Source organism: Peromyscus maniculatus, chromosome 13 (assembly GCF_049852395.1).
Source record: "Peromyscus maniculatus bairdii isolate BWxNUB_F1_BW_parent chromosome 13, HU_Pman_BW_mat_3.1, whole genome shotgun sequence".
NCBI classification, from domain to species: domain Eukaryota; kingdom Metazoa; phylum Chordata; class Mammalia; order Rodentia; family Cricetidae; genus Peromyscus; species Peromyscus maniculatus.
Window position 1 is genome coordinate 5077275 of NC_134864.1, and position 20568 is coordinate 5097842.

Consider the following 20568-nt stretch of genomic DNA (forward strand, 5'->3'; position numbering starts at 1 on the left):
CAAGAATGAACGGCTCAAGACAGCCAATGGGCTGTCGTCACAATGGCGATGAGCCACGGAGGGCATAGGCCCGAGGGGCTTAGGGCCTGAAAGACAAGTGGTCAGCACCACGATCGTCTGGAGCAATGGCCAAAAGGGAAGCTTACCGAAAGGGGTGGGGCTTACCGGTTACCAGGTGTCGGATGAAGGTTCCAGGGCTCCTAGCGCTCTCAGCCAGCAGGCAGGGGAAATGCGCCAGGAGGACCTCTGTTGAGTCGCTAGCACCAATGTTATGATTTATTATGAGCGTGGGGTGAGGGCGGGATCCGAGGGTATGCCGCACGTGCAGGGAAACATGCTGGCATGCTGGGCAGATGCAGTGGCGGGCTGGCAGATGACCCACTTCATGCGGGCATGGCAGCAGTGGTGGCAGCCAGTAATGCATAACCAGACACTGCATCCCCACGGAGAGAGATAAAGAGGCAGAGAGGTGGGGGGGGGGGGTCAAGGGGTGCACACCTCATGGGAGTGGAAAGGTAGAAGAGAGAAAGAGGCGGAGTTTTTCCTTAAGAGGAGGCCTCCACATCAGGATGCCGGGCAGCCCCAAGGGCCAGGATCACAATATTAACACACATGGCTGAAGCTGCCAAGTTCTGCTGCTTACTGGGGGCTGGAAACATGGTCCCCTCATTCAATTACATCTTCACCAGCTTTCTGTCTTTCACTGCCTACACTTGGTGCTCCTGAGACTTGCTCTGTAGACCAGGATGGCCTTAGAGATCCGTCAGCCTCCGCCTTCCAGTGCTGGGATTAAAGGTGTCCCCCACCACACCTGGCTTTAAAGTTTTCTTTAATTCCTTTTCACAAGTTGGAAACAGCTGGGGTGGGATCTTGCACTGATCACCACTCCCTTTATTCCATTCTTAATCTGTTTATCTCCTTGAACACAGGACTTAGCTCCATTCCACTTCCTGGTGCCCTTTTCCCTCTCAAATATTTTTCCTTGCTCAGCTTGCTCCTTTTCGTTATAGATCTTCATTAGAGTGACCACTAACATCCACACAACGGAGACTATTCTAGACTGTTCTAAAACTCTTCACTTTAGCCTCAGGCAGACTCTTCCGACAATGGTAGAAAGCAGCCATTTCCTTCACCAAAATATCACAAGGATGGCCTCTAGGCACCATACTAAAATTCTTCTCCTCTGAAACCTCTTGAGCGAGCCCTCCACAGTGCAAATCACTCAGCACCACTGTCTTCCCACGCTCCGGCCAGTATGGCCCATTAAGCAGTGCTTAAAGCATGCCAAGGCTTTCCAAATCCAAAGTACCAAAGTCCAAATCCTCCAAACATGTGGTCAGGCCTGTCACAGCAATACCCCTCTCCTGGTCCCAACTTCTGTCTTAGTAAAGGTTTTCTATTGTTGTGAAAAGACACCATGACCACTAGCAACTCTTTTTTTTTTTTTAACCTTTATCTGTATTATTTTATGCTGAATTTATTCCTGTGCCATAAGTTTTTGTTTCTTTTTTTGTTTTGTTTTTTGGTTTTTCGAGACAGGGTTTCTCTGTGTAGTTTTGCACCTTTCCTGGAACTCACTTGGTAGCCCAGGCTGGCCTTGAACTCACAGAGATCTGCCTGCCTCTGCCTCCCGAGTGCTGGGATTAAAGGCGTGCGCCGCCGCCGCCGCCGCCGCCGCCGCCGCCGCCGCCGCCGCCGCCGCCGCCCCGGCCGAGTTTTTGTTTCTTCAGTTTCTTCTGGGATATCTTATTCTTCTGTGCAACCTCCTCTTCTGGCTTTAGAACAGTTTGTTCCTTTTCAGCGAAGATCATCTCCATGTGGCAGGGGGAGTTCATGTACCGGTTAATCAGGCCATGAGCTCTGTAAGTTCGTCAGCACATCTTGGGTTCTTTGTTCACCTGGATGTGTTCAGTGACTAAAGAATCCACATCTAAACCCTTCAGTTCAGCATTACTCTGCATTTTAAGCATGTGCAGCAAAAACCTCAGCAGTCTTTTGAGGCCGCTGGCCCTGTGTCCAGCCCCACTGTTTGGCCTGGGCACACCTACCGACTCCACCACTATACCGCCGGAAAGGCACACGTTGCTTCTTTACAGTGACATCTTTCAGATATCTGGTGGCTTTTCGGATATGCGTACCCTTGATGGCCTGGGCAGTTTCACGGGTGTTCTTAAAGTGAACCCGAAGATTTGAACATCTTGATTTTCATGATTTTGTAGGGTTTTCTGTGTCAAGAGGGTAGCGAAGCATCTTCATAGGTCACCTCAGGCTGCTTTCAGGAAAAGCAACCACAGCAACTCTTAATAATGAAACATTTAATTGGGGTGGCTCGCTTACAGTTTCAGAGGTTCAGTCCATTATGATGGGGAACATGGCAGCATGGCAGACATGGTTCTGGAGCTGCCACATCTTGACCAGAAGGCAGGAGGAAGTCGACTGACTGTCACACTGAGGGACGCTTGAGCAAAAGAGACCTCAAAGCCCGCCCCCACAGTGACACACACTTCCTCCAACAAGGCCACACCTCCTAATAGTGCCACTCATTTGGGGGCCATTTTCTTTCAAACCACCACAACTGGTCTTCTACAGTCTTTACACACACACACACACACACACACACACACACACACACACACACGTTCTTTTTGCCAGAAAAGGAAGAGAATATTCCAGAAGGGAGTCTACAGGCATTGGCTGTGTAAGAGCAGGTGAAGCTGGAGTTCAAACTTGCCTTGTGGCCACATCCAGGCCACCCTCGCCAGCTGCTCCACCCTTGGCTCAGGCTGCCTTATATACTCAACAGCTGGGTCATGTCCTCCAAAGTTCTCTCCTGTGTTGGCACCCAGAGGAGCGGTTTTCCTGAGACAGACATCTGATGTTGGCTCTTATTTTACTGTGCTCCTGCTACCCTGTTGAAACCACAGTCCTTCCAGACTGCCTTGTGTGAGTTAGCCGGCTGCTCCCTTTCCAGAATATTCTGGCACCCCCAAACCACTGAGCAGCAGACGTCCCCTTGCAGGGCTCTGCATGTTTGCCTCTGTTGGCTCCAGTACAGCAGGTGATCGGCACCCCCACCTCACGGTGCAACACTTCCATTGTGTCTGCGTCCCTCCGGGGACTGTCCCTCCTGGGACTGTCCTCTTTGTGTTTCCCTTCTGCCCGGGAGAGGCCCCAGCACACTGAGCCCAGTGATGAGGGACTGAATGAATGAGTATTGGGAGCTCCAGAAAGCCAAGAGCTGTGGGACAGCAGTGGCCTGGGAGCAGGCTGGACACGGGAGGTTTCGTGTTAACTCTGTCCTTGCGCTCATTGCTGAGAACCAGGGCCGTCCAGAGCCCGGGTGAGAGCTCTGGCTTTGGAAATAGTGATAACACACTGAAGATCTGGTTTCCCAGCCTGCCCTTGGGAAGGTAGGAAGGACAGGTGCTATGATAGCTGGGCGGGGGGGGGGGGGGGGGGGGGGGGGGGGGGGAGCTGCTGTGGCCAGGGACTCAGCCTGCCCTCCTCAGACTTTACTGCTGTCCAATCAGCAAAGAGCAGAGACTGTTTCCCAGTGGAGCCGGGACCCTGGCCTTGTCCCCCGTGGGCTGGCACAGTGTCTCTTCTACCCAGAATGGGGAGGCAGGTGGTGGGTGACATTTTCTTCAAATGTCAAAGATGGTGAATGAAGACTGGGACCAGGCTGAGTCTGGGCAGATCTTTGGGGTAGAAGCCTGGGAGCCATTTTCTTGTCTGTGGACTATGACTTGTCTGGGGTAGCAACTCCTTCATAAAAAGAGCCCCAGGCACCAATCACGGTGCCTGCTGAGGAGGATTAGCTCCTTTGACAGCTCCACAGAGCAGGTCAAATCTCTCCCCGGTGCCCAGTAGGGTGAGGCTTGTGCCCAGGTCTTCAGAGCCATCTGAAGACTAGAGTCCTCCCACATCAAATCCCAAAGAACCTGAAGTGGGAAGGGACAGAGAAAATGGGAAACATCACACATCTAGATGGAAGCCTCCGGAAAGATCAGGAGAAGGGCTTGGGGCTGTGCTATTTTCTTCCTCCTCTTCCTCTTCCGCCACTCCTCCTCGTCTTTAATTCTGCTAAGGTTTATTTTCTTTCATGTGTATGAGTACTTTGCCTGGATGCACATGTGTGTGTACCACGTGTGTGTGCACCACCGACCTGGGGAACCTGTGGATGTCAGAAGAGGGCATCAGATCCCCTGGAACCAGGGTTATAGTTGGTTATGAGCCACCATGTAGGTGTTGGGAACCCAGCCTGGGTCCTCTTGAAAAGCAACCAGTGCTCTTAACTACTGAGCTACAGACCTCCCCCCGCCCCGCCCCCCAGCCTGTGCTTGTTCTTTGCAGGGTGAAACAGCTTAAAAAAGGAAGATTTGGGTTAAAATTTATTGCCAGGTGCAATAAATAGAACATGCCTTTAATCCTAGCAGTGGGGTTGCAGAGGCAGACTTTGTGGACCAGACTGGGCTACATAGTGAGTTCCAGGCCAGCCGGAGTTCTGTGGTGAGACCCTGGCTTAACCAGTTTAAATCACAGGAAGACCTGGGTGCGGCATAGTGGCAGAGGGCGTGCTTAATCCTGGGTTTGACCCTCCACCCTCCTCCCTCCAGTTAAGGGACAAAAAGGCAGTAAAGCTGAGTGTGGTGGCACATACCTACAGTAGTCCTAGCACTGGGGAGGCTGAGGCAGGGGGATTTTGAGACTGGGGCCTGCCTGGGCTATGTACGTAAGCCATATTCTAAAACACAACATAAGGAAAGAGGAACTAAGGTACTGTGGAGGAGAAATGGGGACCAAGGGCCTTTTCTAAGCCTAAAGGCTTTGGAAGATGTAATCTCTCTCCCCTGCCCAATATGTATGGTGGTAAGGGGTGACCTACCAGTTGCTGTTGCTGGGCTCATGAGTCACAGTGGACTCTCGTGTCTTCAGCAGCTGGACAGTGCCAGACCTCTAAGAGAGGTGCTGAAAGATTAAACAGGTGAAAATTTTCTGAGGCGCTCAGCGGGTGGGACCATTCCTCTGAATGTGTGTAAGGAGGTAACGATAGCGCTCCACTGACCAGAAGTGAATTCTGTTGCCTATGCTTCGAGTTGTGCTGTGGGCCAAACTCAGAGCCCACTCATTCCTGGACCTTACAAACGTAGCTCTTTTCATTTCTGCTGCTCTTCAGATGTAAACTGCAGAAGACGTAATCCAGCTAAAACGGCTCGGATCTTCCTTGGGACAGTGAGCATGCCTTGTGCCTGTCCTCTTTCGAGTTGAGAGCGTCATAGTTTAAATGCAGTCACTGCTTGCTCTTGCCTTCCCTGCTGCCACAGAAAGCCTAAAAGCCCCTGCCTGGGGGTGGGGGGCCTGGAGAGATGGCTCAGTGGTTAAGAGCACTGACTGCTCTTCCAGAGGTCCTGAGTTCAATTCCCAGCAACCACATGGTGGCTTACAACCATCTGTAATGAGATCTGGTGCCCTCTTCTGTCCTGCAGTCATACATGCTGTATACACAATAAATAAATAAATCTTTAAAAGAATCCCATGTTCGCCGGGCAGTGGTGGCACACACCTTTAATCCCAGCACTCGGGAGGCAGAGGTGGGCGGATCTTTATGAGTTCGAGGCCAGCCTGGTCTACAGAGCGAGATCCAGGACAGACACCAAAACTACACAGAGAAACCCTGTCTCGAAAAACAAACAAACAAAAACCAAAAGAAAAAAAAAAAAATCCCATGTTCAGCTTGGCAGGAGCTGGTGAGACAGCTCACCTGGAAAAGGCACTTGCCACCAAGCCTGACGACCTTAGCTCTATCCCAGAGAAAGGAGATAGACAATTCCAGCGAGCTGTCCTATGACCTCTACCCAGTGCCATGGCATGTGTGCCCCCATGAATAAATGAATGTAATAAAAAATAAATTGTTCATGGCAGCTTAGACCTAGAATGCCAGCACTTGGGAGGCTAAGACCAGGGTCACTCACCAATTTGAGGCTAGCCTGGGCTAAAATGAAAGACTGTCTAAAAGAGAAAGAGGAAGGTGAGAGGAGAGAGGGGGAGAGAGGAAGACAAGAAGGAGGGAGAGAATCCACCAGCTTAATTCAGATCCACCTGGCTGTTTTCATCATCCGTTGAGTGAGGTCACTAATTGCCTCCCTCAGTGAAGTGAGGAAGGCCCTTAGTGAGCTCTTAATTAACAGTGCAGGCAGGCAGCTATGATTAATTTGTTCCAGGATTGACCCAAAGACCCAAAGGTTTGCACTGAGAAGACACACCACAGAGCACTTGGAGTTACTGTCTTGAGTCCTTTTTTTTTTTTTTTTCTTTTGTACTGTGCAGCAGCTGCGTAAGTCACTCCCCACTCTGAGGGGCCAGATACAGTGGGAAATGAAAGCAGGCCTATCAAGTTCTGCTCTTGCCTGCCTTGCAAACCCAGGCCCTGAAGGAAGTGACTGCTTGTAAAGCCTCTTGTGAAGGGTCACTTTGAAGACAGGGTGACATGTCTGATTTGAAAGCCCAGCTCCACAGGGGAGGAAGATGTCACTGATGTGGTCACTTTATAGTCTTGCCGGGACTTCAGTAGATGCACTAGGCCTCTGTTTCCAGCAGGAATAAAAGGAAGCAGCCTTAACTGAGCACCAGGGCGGGGATGGGGGGGATGGGAAGCTGGCTGGTGCCTCTTTTCTTTCCTGCTCTCTTGACCTCAGAGATGTCCCTTCACGTCTGTCTATGCTTATTCCCGTGTCAATCAGCTGGCCTCCTGCAGAACAGAGTCAGGGCTCTCTTTTGCCTCCCCCTTGGCTCTTTTTTCTGCCTGGGGTTACTGCTTCTGGTGGGCTTCTGCTTCCCAGCAAATACTTTGCCAAGGGCCTGAACTCTAATCTCCGCCCCTTCTTCCCCCCTTTTTAGTTATACCATCATTTTGGTTTTGAGACAGGGTCTCTATATGTAGTTCAGTCTGGTTTCAAACTCTGGATGTAGCCTCAGCCTTGCGCCTCTACCTCCTGACTGTTGGGAGTATGGGCTTGTATCCCTGTGCCCTCCTTTCCTTATTTAAAAAGGATGTTGAGGGGAGGCAGCCCGGAGAGATGGCTCAGTGGTTAAGAGCAATGGCTGATCTAGAGGGACCAGGTTTGGTTCCCAGTACCCACAAGGAGGCTAACAACTGTAACTCACTCCCAGGGGATCTAACACCCTCTTCTGGCCTCGGCTGTCACTAGACGCACGTGCAACGCAGGCAAAATCCCCATAGATGTGGGGATTTTTTTAAGCTTTTAAAAGCTCATTTGGAGGCTGGGAAGATGGGTTGGTTAGTGGATAAAGCACTTGTCACACAAATGTGAGGGCCTGAATTCACGTCCCCGGGATCCACACAAGGCTGGAAGCAATAGCTGTCTCTATTCCCAGCACTCCTACTATGAGATGGGAGGCAGGAAACTCTCAGCTTGGTGTACATAGTGATGAATGTTAGGAACTCTGCCTCAGGAAGGCAAGACTAACCCATGATATTGTCTTTTCACATACACATCATACAGACAGACATGTACACACACACACATACATGTGCAAGCATGTGCAATTATGAAAGAAATTGGATTGTGTTGACCTGAGCCTAGTGCTTACTAGGGTCCGTCCTGAACTATGTGATCTTTCTGTTAGACCTAGAAGGTGTTAGACCTCAGGTCTGTTAGAAAGTTTTCCAGGTCAGAATCCCAGAGGAGACTCAAGGACAGCTTTACTGAACCCGTCTCTTGTGTTTAGAGGGGAGCCCCCGCTCAGACTGGCCTCATTGGCAGCTCTCTCTGGGTGAGCGTGGGGAAGGCTCCCTCCCCTCCTGAGCAGCTGAGGACAAGTCTTTGCCTTGTTTGTTGACCTTTAGTTATCACCCCCATCCTTACACCTAATCCTGTCAGCTGCTCCTCCCCCTCCCCTGTTCAACCCGCATTGGAACCCTCTGTTAATGCCTGGACTGATTGTGTCTTGACCGCACCATCCTCCATGGCTCCAGTCTTCTTTGTAAATGTTGGAATGCAGAGTGTGAACAGAGGACAGAGGACATTGATCTGCATCTCGGCATCACGGTTACTTTAGTGGGCCCTAACTAGGCCACTTGCCCTGCTTTTGTGTGTGTGCATGCAGGGCAAGTGCCTTGCCACTGAACCACAACCCCAGCCCCAAGGCCGGCCAACCCTTGAATCCACCTTCTCCCATGGAAAATCCCCAGACGTGGAAGATTGTGAGCTTGGGATAAGCCTGTGTGATCTGGTTCCCTCTTGTAAGTTTGGGACACATAACCTCATGGATGGGGTTCTGGAAAGTTCCACATTGTAGAAACCTGTTGGCTTTGACCAGGACTCTTGTAACAGAGACATCTGGGTCTAGCCTGTTTGTAAGAGCTTAGCTTTACAGGGTCAGTTCTCAGGGGCTCTCACAAAGCTCCTCTCCTGTCACTGCTGGGCTCCAGGCAGCATCTGCAGGCAGCTCTTTGCTCCCCTGGCAGGTAGCCCTGGTGCAGTCTACTACTGACTCTGAGTAGGATTTTAGCCTGTCCACCTCCCTAGGGTTCTCTCATTGACCAGCCCCCGCCTCTCTGGAGTGCAGGGTCTGCACAGGGTGGAACAGAGATCATGGGACTGGAGAAGAGGGTTGCCTTCATGGGACTTTGGGACTTTGCAGCCTGACTTTGCCATTACTGAGCACTGTCACAGCCTCCTGGACTCTGTTACTCAACAGATGTCCGAAGTCATGCTGCTGAACTCTACCTCTTCTGAAGCCTACCTAGGCCTGAGAATTTGACCTGGGAGTGGAGGGAGTTTCCGGACCTCGCTCTTCCTCCTCCTCCTCCTTTTCTCATTAAAAATGTTTTATGTATTCGGATCTCTGCATATTGTGTGTGTATGTATTATGCCTTCAGAAACTAGAAGAACATGCGCTGGGACTGAGTTACAGATGACTGTGGACCACCATATGGGAGCTGGGAATAGTACTAGAAAGGGAGCAGGGCCGGGCGGTGGTGGCGCACGCCTTTAATCCCAGCACTCGGGAGGCAGAGGCAGGCGGATCTCTGTGAGTTCGAGGCCAGCCTGGACTACCAAGTGAGTCTCAGGAAAGGCGCAAAGCTACACAGAGAAACCCTGTCTCGAAAAACCAAAAAAAAAAAAAAAAAGAAAAAAAAGAAAAAAAAGAAAGGGAGCAGGACTTAGCTGCCAAGCCATTGTCTTCTAGCCCCAGGACCTTTGCTTTTAAAAATTGTGATAAGACTAAAGTCAAGAGAATTTTCACAAGTTCAGCTGTGCCTACTTGCAAAAGATCATCCCAAACTGGGCTTGTGGACAGCATTCCCCCATACCCCAGTGAGGTCTCAATGATAAACCAAAGTTCATTCTGGGTAGCTAATGGGTTTATTAGGGTTACTTACAGAGCACAAGTAAGGGCTTCTGGGCAGAAGTGTGGGTGACCCACCTGGAAGGTCTGCAGCCACATGGATGATGGCTTCCACATGGCCGTGTAGACGGATCCCTGTCCCCCCAATCCTTCCCCACCTGTGTACTCTAGCCCCCCCTCATGCCCCCAGGGCAGGCCAATTAACAACACACAACCAGATATTCCAGTGAGGGCCCATGTCTTAGTGTTTTGTTGCTGTGAAGAGACACCATGACCATGGCAACTCTCATAAAAGCATTTAATTGGGGCTGGCTTACAGTTCAGAGGTTTAGTCCATTGTCATCATGGTGGGAAACATGGTGACATTCAGTAGATGAGTATCTGGATCAACAGGTAGCAGGGAGAGAGAGAGAGAGACACTGAATCTGGCTTGAGCATTTGAAACCCCAAAACCCACCCCCAGTGACACACTTCCTCCAGCACGGCCACACCTACTCCAGCAAGGCCACACCTCCTAACCTCTGTCAAGTAATGCAATTCCCTAATGACCAAGCATTCAAATCTCTGAGCCAGTGGGAGCCATTTCTTATTCAAACCACCATATCCCATAACCCTCCCACCCCTTTTCTATGAGGGAATAGTCCGCAAGCCCAGCTGGGGTGACACTTTGCAAGCAGGCACAGCTCTACTCATGAACACGGCAGCAGTTTGGCTCAGAGGCTGGTCCTGTACAACTATGTATATGTAAATGGTACATATACATTTAACCTCCTCTCCACTCTTTAAAAATTGGTGCTTGGCATCAAATTCAGGGCCTTGTACACTTTCGGTAAGCACTCTGACTTTAAACATTCAGTTCAGTGGTGTTCAGTACATTCACACTGTGGCGCAGTCATCCCCACCATGGGCCAAAGAGTTTTCTTACCTTCTGACAGCTCCCTTGCACTTCCTCCAGTCTCGGCCATCATCCCTGTACTTCTGTCTCTGGGAATTTGGCTGCTCCAGGTGCCTCAAGAAGTGGAATCCTGCAGTGTGTGCCCACGCCTTGTTCACTTAGCGTGAGTTAGTTCACATAACGATGCATTTACTTCATCCATGCATTAGCATGTGCCAGAACTTCCCTTCCATTCTGTTACATGGATTCACCCTGTTTTTGCATATCCAGTCACGGGCTGATGGACACTTGGTTTTCTTCTATTTAACTATTGTGGATAGTGCTGTGATGAGCCTTCATGTACAAGTATCTAAAATCCTATTTCTATACCCATAGAAAGTAAGATAAATAAGTAATTAAAAAAGAGGGATGAGTATGTATCTCAGCCGTAGAGCACTGGCTTGGTATGTTCAATCACTGGCCTTAGGTTCAATCTGCTATACTTAGAGAGAGAAAAAGAAATATGTTGTGGGATATTTGATCACACTGTGATACTCTGAGACTCTTAATAAAGTTAACCTTGAATCAGGGGGTGGAGTCAATGACTAGCTGACTTGAATTAGCCATAGAGATTTTGGAGGACCCAGGATATGATAGAGAGGCACAGGAAGGAATAGGAAGGGCCTTGGATAGATTTGCCAGCCCTTTCAATCTGGGAAGCATGGAGAGAAAGGGTTAACTGGTCGTTTCTCCACTGCTTGCTTGATCTCTCAGGTTTTTACCCCAATATCTGACTCCCAAGTTTTTATTGACAATAGAAGAGTTTAGATAAATACCTCATCAATGGAATTGTTGGGTTGTATGGTGACTCTGTTTAGCACCTTGAACTCCTTGCTGTGTTTTATTCCTGGTCATCAAACCAGCATCCTTTTCCCCCCTGATTATATCTTTAGTTTTACTAGAGATGTGTGTGTGTGTGTGTGTGTGTGTGTGTGTGTGTGTGTGTGTGTGTGAGGTGTGTGTACTTGCATGCATGTGCACACATACCATGGCACTCGTGTGGAGGTCAGATGATAATTTAGGAGAGTTGGTTATCTTCTCCACCTTTATGTTGGTTCTGGGAGCTCAGGCTTGTGTCCCAACTTGGTGGGAAGTTTTGGGCCTAGATTCTTCCCTGACAGATATGCCCCAGCAAGATCAGAGATCACCTTCCTTAGATGACTCAGAAACAGACAGCCCCCCCTATTGTCTGGGTGAGTGCACCTTGGAGTCTCCCATAAGTGCCTAGTGGAGAGCCCTGCTCACCTGAGCAGCGGCATCAGAGTTGGCCCTGGTTTTCTGTTGGGCCAGCTTGACATCTGTGTTTCCAAAGTAAATGAGTGTGTGTCATCCCAGCAGTTCACCTTTGGACATATCACAAGCAAACTGAAACACAGGAACACTTGTGCCCCAATGTTCAAAGTGGAAACATTTTTTATTAGTACAATGCATTTTGATAATATTTACTCCCTCCCCTAACTTCTTCCAGATCCACCTCTACTTCCCTACCCACCCGACTTTGTGTCTTTTTTTTTTTTTTTTTTTTTTTGGTTTTTCGAGACAGGGTTTCTCTGTGTAGCTTTGCGCCTTTCCTGGAACTCACTTGGTAGACCAGGCTGGCCTCGAACTCACAGAGATCCGCCTGCCTCTGCCTCCCGAGTGCTGGGATGTGTCTTTTTTTTTAAGCAACTGTGGTAGTTTGAATAGGAATGGCCCCCATAGACTCATGCCTATAAATACTTGGTTCATAGGAAGTGGCACTGTTAGGAGTAGGTGTGGCTTTGTAGGAGGAAGTGTGTCACTAGGGGGTTGGCTTTGAGGTCTTAGAAGCTCAAGGCAGTTCTTACCCAGCTGCCTGTGTATCAAGATGTGGAACTCTCAGCTCCTTCTCCAGCACCCTGTCTGCCTGCACACTGCCATGCTTCTCACCATGATGAGAATGGACTGAACCTCTGAGCTGCAAGCCAGCCCCAGCTAATGTTTCCCTTTATACAAGTTGCCCATGCTCTTCACAGCAATAGAAACCCTAACTAAGACCCCCCATCAAATACAAATACAGTTTATACTGCCATATGCTCTTGGTCTTGGATATGTGACTTTCATTGGAGGCTGGTCTACCAACCAGGGGTCACACCCTTAAAGAAAACTCTCTCTCTCTCTCTCTCTCTCTCTCTCTCTCTCTCTCTCTCTCTCTCTCTCTTTCTGTGTGTGTGTGTGTGTGTGTGTGTGTGTGTGTGTGTGTGTGTGTGTGTGTGTGAAATATCAACTGCCAATACTTCTTAGCTAGGGCTTTCCATGCTAGAATTTTATCTAGCCTGAGTCTGCATAGGCCTTGTGCATGATGTTTAAAATACTCTTAGTTCCAGTGTGCAGCTTCCTATTGTGTCCTTATAGTCAGCCATTACACTGGACTCTTAAAACCTTCCTGCCCCCCTTCCATCAGGATCCTTTAGCCTTGGGAGGAGGCGATGTGATACAGTTGTCCCATTTAGGACTGAGCATTCTGTAGTCTTATTCTCTGCTCCTTGATCAGTTGTAGGTCTCTGTGTTAACCACCATCTATTGCAAAAAGAAGCTTCTCTGATAAGAGCTCCTGATACACTAATCTATGGGTATAACAATAAGTCATTAGGAGTCAGTTTAATATTATGTACATTTAGCAGAGTGATAGTAGCAAGTTCTCCCCTAAGGCCCACAGCCTATCTAACCACAGGTTCTTGGCCTGAGTGATGGTGCTAGGTGTGGGTGGTTTCAACTTGTGGAATCGGCCTGGAGTCAGTGAAAAAGCGGTTGGTCACTCCCATACATTGGGCCACTGCTGCACCAATGAGCGTGTCTTGTTTTAGCTGGGCGTCCACATTTGTTAAGAATGATGATTCCTTTTCTCCCGTTAGTGTCCACAGCACCTTCGAACACTGGAAGCTAGCCAACAGAGATGAGGCTTCCAGCCTAATGACAGCTTGTTTTCTCCAGGTTCTGAGTCAGATGTGTTGGGTCTTCAGTATGGCATCATCTTTTTAAAAGTAGGTTAGACTTGTGAAGAGTTTCCTTTTTTTTTTTTTGGTTTTTCGAGACAGGGTTTCTCTGTGTAGCTTTGCGCCTTTCCTGGAACTCACTTTTTAGCCCAGGCTGGCCTCGAACTCAGAGAGATCCACCTGGCTCTGCCTCCCAAGTGCTGGGATTAAAGGCGTGCGCCACCACCGCCTGGCCGAGTTTCCTTTTTAAGATGTATGCTTTTAAGTTTTGTTTTTATTCATTTGTATGTGTGTGTGTACTATGTGTGCACTCATAACCACAGTGGCCAGAAGAAGGCATCAGATCCCTTGGAACTCCAGTTATAGGTGGATGTAAGCTTCCTGATGTGGGTGCTGGGAACTTGGATCCCCTGTGATAATAATACATGCTCTTAACCACTGTGCCACATCTCCACTCCCAAAGTGGCTTCATTTGTGAGATCCAAAAAAGAGAAATAGCTCAAACATCTATTTTCATGACTCTGGGAGAGTCATTTGGAACCTCATACAAGGGCTGCAGACAAGGGCTGTACCACCCACCAAGTTACTTACATTCCTGGCCCTAGAGCTTTGATTTTTCAGTTAAAAAAAAAAGCAGGTAAATGAGGTCTACATTGAGTCAGTTTCGGCAAACCCATGGAAATCATTGTTTGCTTGTTTTGAGATAGGGTCTCAAGCTATGTAGCCCAGGTTGGCCTTAAACTCACTGAGATAGTCCTGCCTCAGCTTCCTGGATGTTTGGTGTTGTATTATTAAGTGATCATACATCATCCTTTTATGCCTTGGGGTCCTGGACTGGCCCATCTGGAAACCTGGAGGCACCCTGTTAATTTCCAGACACGGGGCACCCATATTACAGGATTCTCAGAGGTTATCACTAGTCACACAGAGATCTTGCCTGTATACTTTGTAGAGTAGGTCTTCCAGCAACAAGGCTGTGCTCAGTGGGAGCTCAGAGGGCTTGAGGAAGAAACAGCTAACAGGAGAGGGCGGTGAATTCTGGCACCAGAAAAGGACATACAATGGATGCTATTGGGGAGCAGGAAGGCCACAGAGGAGGGAGTGGTGCTTGTGTTTGCAATGAGGGGAACAGCATGAATCAGCCCCTGTGGCTAGAATGCGGTGTGTCCGTGTGTCCAGGAGTCCTGGCCCCTTCCAGCATGACAATGTGAGCTTTAAATACCACTGCCCACAGTGAGATTTCCAGTTGCCCACAGGCTGCATTTCTTGGTGAATGGTGGTGGTTCTCAACAGAGATGCTTTTTCATTATGGGGGTGGGGGCAGATGGATAGTAGAAAAGACTGAATGTAATTTTTTAAATATGGTAAAATGTGCATAACAAAAATGACCACTTCAAGCTGATATAGTTGCACACAACTGCAATCCATCTCTTGGTAGGTTCAGAGTGAATTTGAGGCTGGTCTAAGCTACAGAGTGGAGCCCTGTCTAAACACACACACACACACACACACACACACACACACACACACACACACACGGGAGTGGGGAGTGGACCGGAGGATGGTTCTGTGGTTAAAAGTGAGCGCTGCTCTTATAGAGGACCCAAATTTAGTTTCTAGCACTCACATCAGGTAGTTCACAACCTCCTGTAACTCCATTTCAGGGCGATCTGAAGCCTCTGGCTTCTGTGGGCACCTGCACTCATGGGCACATATCCACACCCAGATCCACATACATACACATAATTAAAAATAATAAAAATACAAAGGAAATAAAATGACCGTTTTAACCGTTTAAGTGAACACGGTCGGTCGAGGGGCCTTCAGCACGTACACAGGGTTGCACCAGTGACTTGACCCTTGCCCCAGACTGAACCTTTACCCATGAAGCCCTCCCTCCCACCCAGAAGACACCCTCCAACCGCTGTCTATGTGAATTTGGCTACTGTCCCTTGTGACTGACTTAATTCACTTATCGTGGCATCCCGGGGGTCACCTGTGTTGCAGCATGCATCAAAGTTCTCTTCCTTTTATTGCTGAAGAATATTCCAATCTGTAACTATTCTGTACTGCACTGTGTGGGTGAGCCTTTGTGCTTATCAGCCCACCTGCCTCTGGACTCCTGGGTGCTGCCCAGCTCTTGGCTGTGGAGATCTGACTGATTCATCCTCTTTTTGAGACAGGGTTTCTCTGTGTAGCCCTGGCTGTCCTGGAACTCACTCTGTAGCCCAGGCTGGCTTCAAACTCTCAGAGACCCTCCTGCCTCTGCCTCCCGAGTGCTGGATTAAAGGCGTGCGTTCCCCTTCCCTCCTGACTCATTTTGTTCCTGTGTATGTGATGCTGGGGAACGGAACCGGCTTCCTGACTAATGCTAAGCAAGTGTTCTTTCATTGAGCTCCATCCTAAGCCTCTTATTTGTTCTTTTTATTTTATTTTATTTTATTTTATTGAGATGGGGTTTCTCTTTCTGGGCCTGGAATTCACTACTTAGAACAGACTGGCCTGGAGCTCACAGAGCTCTGTCTGCCTCTAACTCCAGAGTGCTGTCACTTTCTTGTTTGTTTGTTTGTTTGCCATTGTATTATTTATTATTATAATTTTTTTTTTACAAAAGTTTATTACAATGTACAACAGGCTCCGGGATAACACTTCATTCTAACTATAGGTGGCAAAGATGTTATGGCAGGGAATCCAGATGTTTAAATAGGAATGGAAGAGGGTCACCATCATCTCAGATATGAAGAACAGCTTACTTTTTGCCAGATTTCTTAATTCCACCTGTGGCCTTGGCTTTTAGCTCCTCGGGTTTCTTCTGCTCCTCTTTCTGTTTCTGCTTGAAAGCCTCATCTTCCTCGTCCATCTCCTCGGCCTGCTTCGTGGGCTGCTTCAGGGGCTTCCTCTTGCCACCTTTGCGCCCGACATGGCGCCTACAGACAGCCCCTTGACCAGACCCTGATCCTAAGCCTCTTCCCTCTGTGTGTCCTTTAAAGCAAGATGTTCAGACCTGAGCAACAGAGGGTTTCTGGGAAGTACGAAGAAGCAGGAAGTATAAGAAGGACTCACTGGGAAGGGAGCCAAGGAGCCCTTGGGAAGTGCTGGGAGGCCCTGTGTGTCCAAAGGGAGCTGGGTAGCACGTGGCTGGGAGGAAGTGCAGAGTAGGTACCTGAGGATGGCTGGCCCAAGGAGAAAGGGTCAGGGTAGACCTCTTACTTCATGAAGCTGGTCTTATTTCCAGGCAGGGGTGCATGGCTAGAGTGACAGCCAGGAGAGGAGCTGGCCCCAGTGGGAGGACAGCCACCCACAGAGCCGGGACTACTCAGGCCTGGGGATAAGTGACCCGGAAGTGGAAGCACCGAGCCTGAGGCGAGGCCACACCCACTTCACAGCCACACTTTGGGTGGAAGGCAGCTTTCAAAGACACAAGACAAGCAGGAGAGAGGGGGGTCACCAGGAATGGGTGTGGCAGAGACTCCAGGATGGTGACCACTAGGAAGGTCTGTCCCTAGGTGTAGCATTTGTTGAGTTTCAGGGCATGTCCTACGCCCAGAGTCCAACATTTGGAGGTGCTGGATCTGTGTTGGTTGACTGAAAATGAAGGCCATGAAGGAAATAAAAGACATGAACAACGTTTTGAGAGTGTAAAGCACAAAGACAATTTTTTTGCTCAAAGAGGAGTCTCTTCTGATGAGGTAGCCTGAGGGGTCCTTCTGATAAGGTGGCCTTGGTGGTGGTGGTGGTGGGGTCCCTCCTGATGAGGCGGCCTGAGGGGCCCCCTGTGGTGAAGTGGCCTGGAAAGCCTTGCAAAGCAGGAGGCAGCTGAGTTACTCTTCCTCTTCAGTAGATAAAAGCAAGGGTTACGGTCTGGGAAACGAGTTTGGTCCTGACCTTTCCTCCTCTGACCCAGCAGGTATGATGCTGGAAGGGATGGCTTTATCGACCTGATGGAGCTGAAGCTCATGATGGAGAAACTGGGGGCTCCCCAGACCCACCTGGGCCTGAAGAGTATGATCAGAGAGGTGGATGAGGACTTCGACGGCAAACTCAGCTTCCGGGAGGTACCCGGAAGACCCCCCAGTCCACAGCCCCTGGATGCAGATGGGTTTGCCTCTGAGAATGCTCTTTGAATGGATATTTAACTGTCAACTCAGCTTTTAAACACATCCTGTATAAACTGTGTGATCGGCACGGTCCTATAATCCCAGCACTCGGGAGCTAGAGACTGATCATGAGTTGAGAGCTAGCCTCAGCTACATAGTGAATTACATGAGACCCTGTCTCAAAAAAAAATCTTTCATGGTAGCTCATGTCATGTCAGTACGTGAAGGCCGAGGCAGGAGGATTGCTATAAGTTTCTGCCTATGAGCCACTTTGTCTGACTTCTTACATAATTTTTAGAGGTGTGTATGGGTTTTATTGGAAGATTTTTTGATGTTTCAGTTGGACATGATGTCACATAACTTGTGACAGCCTCCTAATGTCAAGATGATAGAATTAGACATTTTCCGTTTTCCTGTTGTAGGTTCTGATCAGCCAGGCCCTTGAGAGCAGTCCTCTTAACCACTGGGCCATCTCTCCAGCTTCCTCTCTCCTGTTTGATTCAGAGGCCACCACAGGTGATCCAACTGAATCGAAGCTACGTGGCCATCTTTTGGTTAGCTTCTGGTGTGGCCATTTCTCACAGAGGTGGACATCCAAGGTCTGGAGAGCTCCAGAGCAGTTTTGTCAGCTCTCGGCCCCTGTAAGCAGCCCTAACGCCGTTCACGTCAGTCCTTTCTTTGTGAGCGCCAAGCCCTGTCTCGGTCCCATTTCTACATTGTCCTAGGTCTGTGGGCTTGGATGTGTGAGGACATGTGACCGTCTAGACCCCCCACGAGCTTCACCCTGCTCTGTGATTTGCTTTGCTGTGTCTACCCACGGCAGAAGCCACCTGGGCTCGCAGGCAGAACTCTGGCTGTCAGAGCAGTACGTGTCTCTTGAGAAAGTTCTACTTTCCTGGAGGCAGAATCCATCCCAGGCTGGCTTCAGACATGGGATTCTTCTGCTTTAGCTCCCCAAGTGCTGAACCTGTAGGCTTGTACCTCACGCATGGCCATCATGGAGTTCTCTTTGGTTTTTTGAGTCAGAGTCTCTGTTGTGTAGACTAGCCTAGAACTCAATATGTAGCCCAGGCTGGCTTTGAACACATAGCAATCGTTCTATTTTAGCCTCCTTAGTGCTGGAGATTATAGGCAAGTATCACCATCATCCATGGTTCTGTGTGTGTGTGTGTGTGTGTGTGTGTGTGTGTGTGTGTGTGTGTGTGTGTGTGTGATTTTAGGGGTGAGGAGAGTTAAGACAGGATGTGTCAAGAACCCAAGGATGGGCTGGACAAACCCAAGGATTTGTAAAAAACATTTTTTACAAATGATTTTATGTGTATGAATGTTTTGTCTATATGTACATCTGTATATCACATGTGTGTCTGGTGCCTTGGAGGCCAGAAGAGAGCATCAGATCTCCTGGAACTGGGATTACAAATGATCGTGAGCCTCCATGTTGGAACTGAGAATCAAACCTGGGTCCTCTACAAGAGCAACAGATGCAGCTAACTGCTGGAGCCATCTTTCCATCCCTGAAGGCAGGGCCTTACATAGCGAAGGCTGGCCTCAAACTCACTATTGTGGCTGAGGATGACCTTGAACTCCTGATCCTCTTGCCTCTGATGGGATTACAGGCTTGTTCCGTCACACCTAGCTTTACCCTCTTTTTACCTTATTTATTGTATGGGACATATGTGCCTCCGTGCATGTGTGAAGAGCAGAGGACAACTTGGAGAAGTTAGTCCAGGGCTTGAACTCAGGTTGTCAGTCTTGGCAGCAAGCCCCTTGGCCTGCTGAGCCCTCTTGTCAGCCCATCCTTGGGTTCTTGACGCATCCTTTCTCTATAGTGAGTACTATATACTCCTTTGTCCTAAAAAAGAATTTATGTCTGTCTCTTACAAACGAAGCCCTCTAACATGGGAAGTGTTATTTGTACACCACTAGCCACAGTCCTGAAGTTAAAAATTCCCTCACTCTCGGGACGGCATCCACGGCGTGTGACTGAAAGCTTCTGAACTGTTAGCTCCCTCTGCCCTCGGCCTTTGTTCTCTACCTCTGCTCCCCTCCCCCTCAGAGTCACCACTGGGACATTTTCCAGCTCGACACCATGCCAGTCTTTGTGGACTATAAATAGGAAAACAAACAAGTTGGGCAGGGAAGGGGACTGTCACTGGAGGCAGTGACGATAACGGGTGAAGTGGGAGTGCCTGGCATGCTGGATGCGGTCGGGTTGGACTGGATTTTCTTTTCCTTTTCTTTTCTGGCTGCCCGGGGTTAGGAGACCCCTGGGTCTTGATGGGGAATGCTCTTGATCCTGGATGTCTTGGACCTCAGGGCTCAGAGCAAACAGTACTGGAAAAGGCCCAAGGGATTCGCTAATGTTTCTGGTTCACAAAGCTCTTCTGTGAATGTGAACAGTCACCTCCACTTACATTTTTTGAAAATCTTGTTTTATATATTTATTTGTTTAGTGTTGAGGGAAGGGGTACATGGATGCCACGACACACCTGTGGAGGTCAGAGGACAACTTCCATCATGTGGGCCCTGGGGATCAAGCTTAGGTTGTCAGTCTTGATGACAAATACTCTGAGCCTTCTCACTAGCCCCGCCTCCATTTTAGAGGTGAGAAAACTGAGTCTTGGGAAATGGAGAGTCACTGGATGCTGAGCTGGGACAACGTTCCCTCTTTCCCGAGTCTCTGAGAAGTGTTGCTGTAGAAGGTAGCTCTCCTTGTGGAGACCTCCAGTAAACGAAGGACTTGAAGGACAGCTAGGTGTTTGGCCGGGTTTCTTTTGTAATAACAGACCATCCCAGCTTGGATTATTTAGAAAGAAAAGAAGTTTGTCTTGGCCTGCAGTTCTGGGAGTCCAAGGGCATGGTACCAGCCTCTGCAAAGCTCCCAGCGGAGGCCATGTGCAGCTTTAAGTCAGGGTGGAAAGCACAAGGCAAGCATGGACGAAAGTTCGTCATGGTGAGAGAACAGGAATACACAGCCCCTAAGAAAAGCCTCCTCCCTCTCAGTGGCCTATTTGCCTTCTTGCGGCTACCACCTCTTAACACTTTTGGACTAAGGGACCAAAGCGTCACAGGAGTCAGGTGCTGAGGGGCAGACATTTGCTCCATCCACAGCTCACATTTGCAGTGCTGAAGTCTTCCTCTCTTTCATGGGAGAAGAGAGAACCAAGAGGAAGGCAGCAGTTCCCACCCTCCTGGCTGCATCACTGCTGGG

General features: G+C 49.2%; 1 protein-coding gene across 2 annotated transcripts in view; it reads left to right on the forward strand.

Annotated features, from left to right (window-relative positions):
* Positions 1–20568, forward strand: part of Efhd1 (EF-hand domain family member D1) — a 53519-nt gene that overhangs the window by 16012 nt on the left and 16939 nt on the right. Inside the window, exon 2 of one of the 2 annotated variants that reach the window (XM_006984222.4) lies at positions 17168–17315. In XM_006984222.4, coding sequence (XP_006984284.2) covers positions 17168–17315 — 148 coding nt within the window. Of the gene's footprint in view, positions 1–17164; positions 17316–20568 lie in introns of both variants that reach the window. The other variant, XM_042259766.2, reaches the window with a different exon arrangement.